This window comes from Bidens hawaiensis, unplaced genomic scaffold, assembly GCF_021521415.1.
Source record: "Bidens hawaiensis isolate Kalapana, Puna unplaced genomic scaffold, B.hawaiensis_p1.1 tig00008566_1, whole genome shotgun sequence".
In the NCBI taxonomy this organism is placed as follows: Eukaryota; Viridiplantae; Streptophyta; class Magnoliopsida; order Asterales; family Asteraceae; genus Bidens; species Bidens hawaiensis.
In genome coordinates, this window is record NW_027491617.1 from 335810 (window position 1) to 350117 (window position 14308).

At 33.7% G+C, this 14308-nt stretch overlaps 1 protein-coding gene across 1 annotated transcript; it reads left to right on the plus strand.

Moving 5' to 3' along the window:
* The first annotated feature begins 10687 nt into the window (after positions 1-10687).
* On the plus strand, positions 10688-13963 carry LOC143529557 (uncharacterized). Its single transcript, XM_077025328.1, has 3 exons — positions 10688-12327; positions 13204-13262; positions 13902-13963. Exons 1-3 carry the CDS (start codon positions 11150-11152, stop codon positions 13961-13963), a joined length of 1299 nt encoding a protein of 432 aa, XP_076881443.1. The 5' UTR covers positions 10688-11149.
* Positions 13964-14308: the final 345 nt, after the last annotated feature.

The following is a 14308-nucleotide window of genomic DNA, read 5'->3' on the forward strand; positions in this document are numbered from 1 at the left end:
AAATAAACATGTACTTATGAAGGGGAGGACATGGGGGGATGTCGGTGAGTGTTGTCGACTTAATAGTTCTTTCTTGGTTTGTTAGAGTACATTCAACGTCACCCGATCAATCACCATCTCCATCTGTTAGCCTCACCACCTCGCGTCCTGTCCTGACCTTTAGTTCCTCAGTTTTTATTTTTTTAAGATGACAATCTACAAAAAATAACTGTATAATTAGTAATTAATTGATGATAATCTACATCGATGTTATAATTACATTATGTAAATATAACTACATATCTCTAGATGGTGTTATACTTACATTATGTCAGATCCCTCAATGTTAGAAGTATCGGGATCATCGCTTTGTGACCCCCCCCCCCCCCAAAAAAAAAAACCCACACATACAGAGTGTGGGTCATCAACAGGAATGTGACGGGATCTGTGTATTTTCCCAACGTTGATAATATGTCTCTCATACGGTTTACCAAAAAAAATGAATAGTTAGTTTATAAAATATTTGACAGCGTACTGCTATAAGTATAACATATTGATATAATGCTAAATATATATGTTTCCCTTGTTCATTTTTAATTAATATTTTAATAGTTTTTGTTCGTTTTAAGTCGAGATTTGTATACTACTAACAATTCTATGTTTCGTAGGTTCTGGGATTTGATCGTGATTAAAAATGGCGAAAAACGAGCTAAAACGAGCCAAAACGGAGATCCGGAACGCGTAAGGAAGAACCAGAACAGAGAACCTGTCAGAACGAGCCATGGAGAAGCACGCCGCTCCGCGCGAAGGGGGAAGGCCAAATGCCCTTAGCGCGGCGCCTAGGCAATACTGGGCTTAATTAATTTCGTTTTCGCTTAATGTCGGGCCTTGTTTTCGCTATTTAAACACCTTTAACTTAAACCTGACATAACCTGGAAACCCTTGGCCAAATTAGAGAGTCTTTGGAGCTATTTTACGAGTCTTGTGGTGATTTTATAAGGCAAGAGAACATCCGATGAAGAGCTAGACGTTTAAGATCGAAGAATACAAGTTTTATCGCCTTTAATCTTTCTTCCTTTATTATTTCACCAAGTTTTCAGTATTATTTATTTTGTTTGATTTAGACTTTATGATGCTAGGCTAAATTCCATAGACTACCTAGGTCGTGATGAACCTTTGTTCGGTTTGATATTTGTTCGATTTCTTATGGATTTTATGTTCTAAGTAAACGGTTGAGTTTGGTTTAATTAATGCGTATGATTGCTTGGTTTTTTTACTTGAATTTATTGTTTCACATTGCCCTTGTTGATTGTTTCATAGGATAGGGTTTTGTTAGGTCAATTACTGTGTGTTCTTGGCTAGTTTGTTATTAATATGCATTAAAATCATAGAAACAATAAAATCAATTAAATAGATGAAAGTGAACTGTCAGCCTAGAAAGCTGTAAGGTGATAGGCTGTTAATAGATCTTTGCTTGTGAGGATTGCTAGATTTAGTTCTTCGTAAGGAGTCAATTACTGTGTGTTCTTGGCTAGTTTGTGATTAATATGCATTAAAATCATAGAAACAATAAAATCAATTAAATAGATAAAAGTGAACTGCCAGCCTAGAAAGCTGTAAGGTGATAGGCTGTTAATAGATCTTTGCTTGTGAGGATTGCTAGATTTAGTTCTTCGTAAGGAGTCCGTCTAGGTTTGATTGTCAGCTTAGTCTATTAAATTAATTGAGTCTGCTTTGCTATCTTTGAATTCCGCGCTGTAAGGTAGGTTTTCGTCATAAAGATACTTAGACATAAATTATTAAATAACCGTAAGGAAGTTTAATTCATAAAACTGGTGAGTCTTAAAACTTGTTAGAAATCCATAGGCGTCTTCTTGAAGTTCAAGGGTCTTGTTCGGGTTTTCTGTCAAGGGTCTATTTTATGATCTCAGTTCCATAACTTGAGTTTTCCATTTATTTAAAAACCGTAACTTTGGGGATTCTGGCCTGGGTAGTTTTTTTCATCATCTGAATCAATCCAAGTTGTCTTAATTGTTTTCTTTAGTTTAAAGTAATTGAGTTTAAGTTTAATTAATTAATTAATTAGTTTAAAGTAATGATTATGTTTTATTATTATTTTATTAATTAGGGTTTGTTTTAATTAGTTTAAATCCCCCTCAAATATTATTAATAAATAGCCGTGTCTTGTAGTTGAGTCTAATTTGCTAGTTTCGTAATTTAAAGAGTCTCGTGGGTTCGATATCCGGACTTACTTAGCTGTACTAGAGTCGACCGATTCACTTGCCGGTTAGTAATTTTAGTTACGTTTAAGAGTCTAGAATTATTACTTAGTGTCTAGATTAGCTTATTTTTAGTTAATAATTATTTGACTACTTTTAGCACATCACATATCCACTATAAATGTAGGGGAAAGTTAACGTACATTACTCTATGATGTTATTACATATGAACTCTACTTGATTTTCACATTTAGCACGTTAACTTCATTTGTATTTGATCCAAACCCATAAATATATTAGTTACAAAGTATATATCCTAATGTCTATCAAAAAGTGACAACATACTAACACTATTTTTTGCCCACAATTTTTTTTTGTCTTTTTCATTCTTTATAAGTTTTTACTGGATTTCGTCGGTAAGTACCTAGCGAGGTGTGTCAAGTGATTGGCTGTCGATGATACTAATTTGTTTGGTAGTATATCCATAAAATTTTCTAACACTATTTATATGTTGATCAATCTTTTTTTCCAGAGGTGTATCTACTAATGTTTAGTTTTGTAGCTAGTGACATTGCTTACAAGATTACACCGGATATTAAAGTAGGAAGGGTTAATATTGAAAGCATAATTTCAAAATGTGAACTTTAATTATGTAACTTTGATTAGGTTTGCTCAGTCACAGTCAAGAAAAGACATTCAAGATGCAAGAATAACCAAATTGCATAATTTGTTTCAGACGTGGGCAAAAAACCGGCTAACCAATCCAACCTGAAAATCAAATCGAAACCGAACTGGTTTAAAACGGATTATGTAGAAACTAGAAACCGGTTTTGAATTGACTGAAACCGTAGGTTAAAAAATCGGTTTGTAATTCTCTCTACTGCAACAGTTTCAAACTGGTTAACCAAACCAAAAACTGGGCAAAACCAGTCAAAAACCAACCGCGAGTAGTCAAGAAACCAGTTTTGACTTTTGTTGATCAAAACGAACCGGTTTTGGGTTTGAAACCGGTTTATGCACATGTATTTTGTTTCACCAATATTATGTGGTCATTTTAAAAATCTTAATAATCAGTATACAATTCATATAGTGGTTTAATATATTTTAGAAAAATGTACCTTTGCACAAGGCAAGGAGAGAATTTGTTGGGTAAAACTGCAACACATTGACAAAAGAACTATTCAACTTGGAGAAACAATGGAATTTAGTCTGGCAACCACATCTACTTCTTCAAGCTGTGAGTTGGTTATAAATAAAGAATAAATATAATATTATATGTTTTTTGTACTCATGTTCATGAAAAGTTATTAAGTGGTTTGTTTGGTCTTGACAATAAAGTAACGGGAAAATTCCAAAAATAGTCTAATGGATTAAAATAGTCCAAAAGTTATTAAAATTACAATTTTAGTATCTTCGTCGTGATATTTAGATTCCCGCCGATAGTTGTCATAAGCGGGAGCGATTGGTGGTGGTGGCCGGAACATGAAGATCATGATGATGGTGGTGGTGGTGCATGCTTATTTGAGAATCGTCTCCAAAGACGAAATTCACTTGAAATTAATCTGCTCAGACGAAATTCAAAAAAACTCGTGGCACAGTTTCATTGGTAGACGAAAACTATCGACGGGAATCCATATGTCACGACAGAGATAGATTTGGTTGAACTAAAATTGTAATTTCAACAACTTTTGGACTATTTTGATATTCTCTCTCATCCATTGTACTATTTTAGGAATTCTAGCTAAAGTTATTATATGTTAGTAACACGAGAACACTTTTGCTTGCTATGTTTTGATTTGAAAAGAGAAATTTATGTCATTTGACAATGCCAGAAATTGAATGAACCACCGGTTGGTTCGTACAAGACTATTTAAAAACAAGATGAAAAATATAGGGTCAAATAATCCTAGAACGATGAAGAAGATTATAAATTAATTACATTGTTAATTGATGTGTATTTAGAGCTAGCAATGAAGCACCCTTTTATAACCTTGCCATACATCTCTTAGAGTAAGAAGCCAAATCAATAAGCAGTAATCGGGGAAGACCCGATCAATTAGCAAAGAAGAAATCTTTGATTGAAGGAGGATGTACAAGTCGGAGAATAATTGTCAAGGAAGGAAAGACCCGTAATTAATAAACATTCTTCAAATCTTCGAGAAGAGCAACAACAAAATAGTAAAGAGAAGGAAGAGATGGATCCGCCTAATCTTGAGCAAGGTCAAGGCTTAATTAACTCATCGGAGAGGAGAGAAGCGCATAACCGAAAAGCCCAATACATGAGAAAAGAAAATAAACATAACATTAGATATAAGAGTTTGATACTAAATTGAGCAACTAATGTATACAATAAATGAAATAAGTATGTTCTCCGGGTTAATTTTTTGGGTTTCGGTTTTTTCTTTTTTGGTTTTTTGCTGGAAAAAATTGATTCGATAACCAACCCAAATAAATTCAGGTTGGTCATGCTTGGGTTAAATTGTTGGGTTTTCGAGTTTAAATGTATATGAAAAAATTATTTTTAGTCACAAAATATCATCATTCTACTATATCAATATCATAAAAATTCATTCATATGATATGATAATGTTCATTTTTCAAATCTCAACAATAACTATAAAACATAATTTTTCAAATACCAAAGACTTCAAACCAAAACACATTTATAAAGAAAAAGCAATAAATGTTTGGGTTGTTTTCGGATCTTGCGTTTCGGGTGTTCGAGTTCGGTTTTACGGGTATTCTCTAATTCGGGTTCGGGTGGGTTTCAGTCAGATTTGGTATTTGGGTGCGGTTAAAAAACACACCCCAACCCTGCACACACACATGCTACAATAATCCGTCTAATATGCTCCCTCAAGCGAAATGGGTGCAATTGAGAAGTAGTACGTAGGGACATGTCGATCCAACAACGAGAGTTCATTCTAAAAATCATATATCAAATGAAGTGCGAACCAATCACAAGGTTTTTCATGTGTTGTCGAAACACTGGATTAACTACTAAGTATGTGGCACGAGGATTGTCATATAAGAGTGTCGGATGAAGGGGGCATCAGATGTACATGGTCGGACTATAGTAACTGTGGTAATTCTGAAGAGGAGACTGATGAGGAGAATGTGACGGGTGTGCATGCAAGTGTACAAACACAAAGCCGTGCTGCACGGGCTGGCTAGTAGCAGGCTTGGGTTCTTTTTTTTCTTTTTCTTTTTTAGTTATTTATTTCGTTTAAAACTTATTTAAGTCTTTTAATGTTAAGGTTATTGGTGATTGCTTTTCTTTTATAAACATTATTCTCTAAGCAATTTTTCAAGAACCTTCGGTTGTTTGGGATCTTTTGATTATTAATCAAGTCGATCATTTGATTTTGATTTTGATTTTGTGCTCGCATCAGAGTCGATGGAAATGAGATAGGAATCCGAAGCTCATGTAAGATAGATGTAATCAAACAAACCTTTCAAGAAGTGTGTGCCAAGGCTCGATACTCAGTGTTTGCACTCATTCAAGCAACAATGCATTGTTTATTGGAACTCTAACTGATAAGGTTTGTGTCCAAAAAAGATGTAGTAGCCCATACCAGATTAAGGACCGTTTCGGGCAAGTAGCAACGTCAGCATCATAATAAGCGTATAATCAAACCAACATATCGCCTAATAGCCAATCTATAAGAAATGCCTTATAATACACTTAATTTCACCTCCTTAACAATCTGTAGGTTTAATAAGAAACTCAGAAACCTTACCAATCGCATATGCAATCTCATGATGAGTCAAGACAAGATATTGCATTGTACCAACAATGCTCCTATATATCAGCGAATCCTCATGATTCTTGCTTGAGGCCATAAAGAGCCTTATGCAACAAAGTATAAACAACAACGTATGTAGTATTGCTAAAAATAAATATATACCAAATATATATAATGAGTAACACATGTAGTGTAGTCATCAATTCATATAGTATCTTATTGACAAGTGATTAATATTAGTTAATAATTAAATTGAGGTATCACTAGTAACATGCAATGCATGTAGTAATCATCACACTAAATTATACTACTAACACATGTAACATAATCACCCTATGTATACACTATTACGATTGATGTTTTCACTTGTTTTAAAAAGCCACCATGTAATATTTGTATATAATGTATTTCAATCATCAATGACTAATACGCTAATGTTTTACATTTTGATCACGATATTATTATTGCGTCGTTTTTAATGTTTTCGGCAATTAGTTTGCTCATGTTGATTCGCATAATTATAAAACTGCCACAACATTGATTTTATTATATTTGTACAAATGAACGATACATATGTACGTGGTTCCCCACTATTCACAAATCTGGGGGTTGTTCTTATTTCGGCCCACCCTTGTATATATATACACACACATGACACATGAATCTTTTTGCACATGTGATGCCCCTTTTCGCTTGTAAGATAAATTGAATTCAAATTTAATTTTGAAAAAGATTTTGAAGATTACTAGGAATTGAGGGTATCTACAAATTTCATTCCTTCAAATAAATATAGAGCTTTATTTTCAACATAGGATTTTAAATTTTAATATTTAAGTGTTCTATTTAAGTGTCCTTAAAAAAATTTCTCTAAATTTACTAAGTTTTCATTCAGTATTCAAACTTACAAAAGTTTCTTATAACATAGGGTAATCTTTCCATTGTTTGGATATGACCTCCATTTGAGTGACTTCCAAGAAAGTATATTTTTGATGCAACATGAACTTTTTTTACAACTTGAATTTGAATTTTTCTAATTCTTTCTTTTTCAACTTCTTTTCTAGGGATGTGGGGTGGGTTATAGAAGGGGAGCTAGGTGGGAGGTGTGAATTACTTTAATAAAGCTCCTCTTTGCTTGGATTCTTTGTTTAAGACCAAGATACAAATATCCAAAATATGTAGACTTGTGTTAATAGATCATCAAGCTATACCAGAAAATAGTAAACTTGAATATTTCTATAGAATGTTCTAAATAAATTTCATCTACAAACTTATTTTTGCTCTAATTCCCATAAAACAACACACGCATATTCTTTTACATTGAAATACAAGACAAACGGACTTAAGTTCTTGTCAAATCTTCTTCCATCCTCTTAGAGCATCCACAAAAAGCTTCAATTCCTAGGATTGGATCTATGTATCAAAGAAATGGACTTAGGTGACAAACTTTCATTGTGGAGCAAGTTTGTGAAGGTTGGGTTTGTGAATGCAAACTTGCAACAAACTTGAAAAGTGGCATGTTTGTGGGTCCACCCCCTTCCTCTCTCACACATGCCTATATACATATTATATACACACACACACATACAATTATAATATATTTTAATGAGGTTTTTGAATGTTTGTTTTAGAAAAGTTTGGGTTTTTAAGAAAAGTTTGAAATATGATGAGATTATTATGTGTATGTTTGTTGTTGTGAATGCTTATAAACGAACTTTTCAATTACTCACTTTCGATGGTACAAAACCCTAAAGGCTCGGGACAAAATCTTCAAAATATGTATTCTTAAAGAAATGGGATTATATATAATTTAGACATCTAATTTCTGGATATAATTAAGACTCTGACTCGCGACCTTTAGAGGATGTATTAACATCTAGAGGATGATGATACCAAATTCTAGTTTACAATTCAATAATATTATTAATGTGGGTTATGCTTTTGGGGAACATGATAATATTATTACTATTTTATAATCTCCTCTAATAGCTAAATTAAATATGTCTACGCAAATATTAAAAAAGAGCATGATGAATATGGATGTAAAATAAATAAAGGAAAATAATTGTACTAGATCATGCTGAAAGCATAAATGAATTATATTGTAAAATAGATGGAATTAACAAATTAGAGGACAAGTTGCCTACCTCAACCCCCCTCCCAATTGTTGTCAATCAAAGCAATCAAGCATCAGCATGGCCTGAAAACTAGGTGGTCCTCTTCCTCTACCTAATAAGTTAAACTCTGTCCAGGATGATCCATCAACATTTCGGAGACATCTAAACGCAGGCCGCGCTATCAGGACGGCCCTATTTAATCCACGTTTTAAAGATACCTTACATTATAAATACATAAAAAAGCAAACATATATATCTGTTTTAGCATACTAATACTAGCCAACATCACACATAATCAAGAAAGGTAGTTACTTTAACTAGTATTTGATTGCATTCAACTTCAATATGGCCAATAAAACACATGAAAGGTTCTTACCCACACCGAACAAACACATGATAGGCACACATCGGTATCAAAAGAGGTGTAAGTTATTTGCCCTTCGAATTAATCCAAAATAACTATTTGATTTTAGTACTGTTTATTTAGTTATGAGCAAGTGAATCAAGAAACTGAACACGATATTTGTAGAACTTCTCTACGACCTTTTAATCTTGTTTAATAAAATCGAAACCTGCAAGTACAAACAAAGATACAAATGGGTTTATATACATTCCTACTCAACTAAGAAACAATTAATTTGAATAATAATCAAACTATTTCTTAAACATTAAGATATATATATAAATAAACTTAGACTCCGAGAAAACTATATTGCCCCTTTAACTTTAGATATCCTCCAAACCATCTTTTGAAATCTTCCGTATCACCCTTACACCTTATTATTAGTCATTTGATTCCTTAAAAAGTTAGTATTGCACCAGGTGTTACACTGTTATATATTGGTTATTTAAGATTTAGTGGTAGATTGTTTCCATTATCTACATAGATTTGATAATCAAAGAGGAAAGGGAAGGGAATGATATCTATGATAGGGTTCTTCGTATCATAATAATTTAAATAAATGTTTTTCAGCTTAAACAAAAAGATGATGGAGAATAATTATAAATGGTAGGATAGAAGGAGGTCCACAGTATTATAATTTGGGTGGTTGGGCTCTAAGTCTTGGGACTTTCTAACCATCAAGTTAGGATGGTGTGACTAAATCTTTCCAAATAAATTAAACAATGTATACATCTATATATATATATATATAATAAATATATATTAACCTGACCTGCATAATAGTCCAAAACAAAAGAAAAGAAAAAAGATATAGAAAGGATGTGAGATGTACGAGACAAAATAACAAGACAGGGTGAATAGAATAACACAGTTATTGATGTGTGGCTACATGTGGGCAAATTATTATATAAACTGTTGGATTAGATTAGATTATAAATGTTACGAACCCAAATAATTGCTAGCTATATTAAGATAAACAATAAGGGAGAGATTAATTAAAGTAATGTTGATAAATTAGAAGGTGTTGAAATAGGAAACAACTGGCAAAGTTTTGGAGGGGATGGGAAGGGTAAGTAGTTGAAAATAGGAAGGAATACACACAGCCCCAGGTCTAGGACCATATGACAGGCAAGCTCACATGAACCCAACCAGATAACTTATGGACCCCTCTCTTCCCATTCTCATCTTCATATTTCATATTTTCATAATTTATCAGAAAGTGCACCAACATAACATATGTTGGAGTTGCAAAGCTAGCTAAGGTTGTAATAACTTTGATTTGTCATAAACAAATTAACATTTTACTTAGTACCTAGGATCTTTAGCTTCTAAGAAATATTTATGGTATATGAATGAACAGGCGCACGTGATGATGTGGCCTTCGCACTCCCCACAAAAGCGTTGGTTGGGGTATAGATGCATTTGGGGTATGTCCTTGGCTACGGCATTTAAGGGTTTTTTTACGTCTCACGTAACATATGATTAAATAATGAAAACTAAGTTGCACGTGGACAGAATGAGTATGATAACGTTGAGGGTAAAATTGTGTTTGGGTATAAATTGATGTGACAAGCTAATCACTACTATTCACTAGGCATGCATGTAAAAAGAATTGATTGTAGCGTTACGGATACTCTTATATCTAATATCTACTATGAAAATGAAGGTTGGACCGTTCTAGATTAAAACAATTCAACATAAAATATATATTTATGATGTAACTATTAGTCATTAATAAGAAGAATACATTAAGAAGTAATTAAACCTTCAAGTAATCACAATTTTTTAGAAGTTTTTCACTTTTCCATCTTTGTAACATGTTCTTATCAAGAAATGCAATTATTTATCAAGGACAAATAACATCCATAAAAGTTGAAGTTAAATACTTTTTTACTTTCTTTAAAATTATAAGTCCATGTGAGGCATATAAAGAAGCACGTCTGCTCTAGTATATTAATGGAATACATAATTAGAATAATAACTAGACCATTAATAATCAATTATATTATATTAAATGTAGTTTTAGTTAATAGGTGTGGCAAAAAATCAGCCAACGTGATAGAAGCTTCCAGGTAAGCATAAAAAATATCTACTTCTTTATTTATCAGACTAGCACAGTGTTTTTCTGAGATGATGAGGAGTAGTCAAACATGATAATGTCAAAGTGAAAGAGATCAAGTAACTTGAAGACTTGAAGAGTCATGGATTTTGATTTTGGGAAAAGAATTGAAAAGGAATATAATGTTAGTTGAGAGGTAAAATATTGGAATTAATGGGGTAAGTTAGTTTTCAATCTTTTTCCAATAATTCTTATTATGTCAACCCTAGCTAGCTATAGATGTTTGATTACCATAAGTGAATACACACTTCAGAAAAAGCCAACACACAAACAGTACTTACATCCCCACACCCTAAGATCATAATATCATATCATCACCATCAATATTAATATATTAATTCACCTTCAATTCAATTTCTCTAGCCCTCCAGAAACCCTCAATTTCATTTCTTGATTTAGTTTCCATGGATGCAAGTACATAATCATCACATGATCAAGAAGCAAGAGGCAAGAACATCACAAGGACAACCAGCTATTAATTATCAGCTATATATATGACTAGCTAGATCTATATCTTTTTATACAATTTCTTCTTGGAAGCCACACTCTCAAACAAAAAAATATTCACCATGAATTTTACCAGTACCGGTGCTGATAATACCAGCAGCAGAAGACAACACCACCCGCAACACGGAGGAGAAGGAGGGAATTCTTTTGAGGAGGAAGATGAAGAAGATAGACGAAACACGGGACCGGCATGTCAGTTATTTCCTTCTTCTTCTTCATCTTCTCCGTCTTCTCATCAATATAAGAATCAACCGCGTCAACATCAACAACCTTCTTTATTCCATCCTCAACCTCCGTATCACCAGCCCCCGCGTGGGGGCTGGTTGCACGGAGGAGGTGAATCCTCGTCACGGGTAGCTGACCCCATGATGATGGATTACTCATCATCAGCCCCCGTGACACCTGCGGCCGATAATGATAATGATAATAATAATAATGACCAACAAGGGATGATGATGGTGGAGAGAGAGCATATGTTTGATAAAGTAGTGACTCCAAGTGATGTAGGGAAGCTCAATCGACTCGTGATACCGAAACAGCACGCCGAGAGGTATTTCCCCTTGGATTCGTCGACAAATGACAAGGGTTTGCTTCTGAATTTTGAAGATAGGAATGGGAAACCATGGAGGTTTAGGTATTCTTACTGGAACAGCAGCCAAAGCTATGTGATGACTAAAGGTTGGAGTCGTTTTGTGAAAGATAAGAAGCTAGATGCTGGAGATATTGTCTCTTTTCAAAGAGGTGTTGGTGGTTCGGCTAAAGATCGATTGTTTATCGACTGGAGGCACCGCCCGGATGCACCCGTGGCTCCACCGTATCAACTATCATCATCAAATCTGTCATTTCCACTTTCACATCATCAATTTTCACTCAACAGGAACAATATCAATCCTTGGAACCCACTTTTCTTGCAATCACAACCAGCACATTCAAGAAACCATTCAAATTTGATGTTACAGCCTTCTTCGTATCGCTACGGCAACACTGGTGGCCCTTACCACACTATAGGTACTGGAAGTGTTGTTAATGTGAACCAAGGTGGTTCAGGATCTGTAATTTATTTCAGATCAGGTGGAGGAAGTGATATGATACCATTGCACCAAAGAAATATGGGTGGAACTGGAATTGGAATTGGAATGAATATTCCAATTCCTGTTCCACCAGTAGCCGCACCACCGGCACCTCAGTCAGAACTAGTGTTTGACTCAGTGCCGGTGGTCCATGGGAAAGCAGTGAGATGGTTTCTTCAACTACTGCCGCGAATCCCATTCCAATGGGAAATTACCATCATGATCATCATCCACCAACATCTTCTTCTACTATACCTTACCTTCAATTGAGGCCTTACGAAGACGAAGAAACACAGTTCCATGAAACCGCAATGACATCTTCTTCGTCTAGTGAGGCTTTCAACAAAACCACAAAATCGCCATCCTCCCGTATGAGCTTGGATTTGGATATATGACCACACAATTATACAATCATATAGTTTGTTATAATGTGGGTTAATATTAGATGATGCATTAGTTAATATTTAAGGAGCTGTTTAACTAAACTGTTTGGATTTGATCTGGTCAGTTATATCGGTAATCAAGTGAAAGTTAGCCACTGTTGTCGATGATGGATAATCAAACAGAAGGGGATTGAAGAATGCAACTGTTCAATTTAAAGTTGTTTGCTGCAAACTACTGGAAGTGATAATAGGTTCAAACTGGTTTTAGTTTTCAGCTACTTCATTTAATTAGTCTAATGTACAATTTTCCGGTTTTGAATTCATTACACCTTTGATATCAGTATTAATATTACTAAGTTATTGACTAATGATTTCTTTTTATTAAGTTATATACCTTTTCATATATTTATGTTAATCCTTCAATCCATTTCTTGATCACATGTAAAACCATTTTTGTATGCAAACATGCTATTTTTCTTACATGAGACATTGAGCTTTATTTGTTCTTTTATCTTGTTATGTTTAAATATCTCTACAAGAAAACATGAATATATAATTTGAAGAAGAAGAAGAAGAAGAAGAAGAAGAAGAATAAAGAATCAATGAGGAAGGGTTTGGGTTTCTTTCTTTCGTCTTCTGTTTTGTTTTTATTACCTTTTGTAGGTTTGTTGCTCTTGTGGCTGCTGCTGCTACACCTTCCTTTGGGTACTCTCTCTCCACAGGTACTCTCTCTCTCTCTCTCTCCCAATATTACACACACTCACTCACAAAAAGGTTTGCTTTCTGTGTGCCTGTTGCTTGTTAGTTGTTACTAGACATCTCTCAAGAAATGTTATCATTAATTCTTGCTATTGATCTTCTTTACCTGTTTTCTCCATATCTTCACATACTACAATTTTCACAAATACATGCATGTCCTTTCCTTGCTGTTTTAGATCAGTTTTAATTTATAACTCTCTAGCTAGCCAGGTCCCCTTCTTTGTGTTATCTTTTTTTTCTTTTTTATAGTACTCTCCCATCTCTTTATCAGACTCCACATTTCATGTTACATGTCAACTACATTGCTTGCTTTTTATTAATTATTCTATTGTGAATAGTTTTCTATTTATTTTTTACTATAACTCAAGCAATAATAATAATATGCTAGCTTCTTTCTGTCTCTACATGATGTGTGGATATATAAATCATACATATAGTGTGTACAAATGAGATAAGAGTATGGTGTAGCTAGATAGACATGAAAACATAGTTGTATGCGTTATTATATCATAACACTACAATTTTGGGAGTCAAGCTCCCACTTAATTTAAATGTGCACAAAACTAATAGAGTGATTAATTATTATCATATTATATGAACAGTTAAACAGCCATACTTCTATGCATTTCTTTATATCAGAAAATTGACCGAAATAGTAGAGTGATTATTATCACATGCACACTAAATTAATGACATTAAATGTCATGTATACAAAACACATGCTCATTAAGGAATTAAAGTATTTACTTGAAAGCACAGTACACACACATATATATACATAAATTCTTTTTGTTTAACGTCTACACTCACTATCTACTCCTAAACTACTCCAAGAAATTCTACTCCAATGTCAGGTTTTAAATTCTGGTCTTCACTCGCATAGCTAAGATTGAAATGACATATATAAATTCTATTGAAACATGCAAATTGCTATATGTGATTATCAGTTTTCATTAGTAATGGTATGCAACTATTTGTTATGTTAACTATAACAAATTTGCATAGTGGC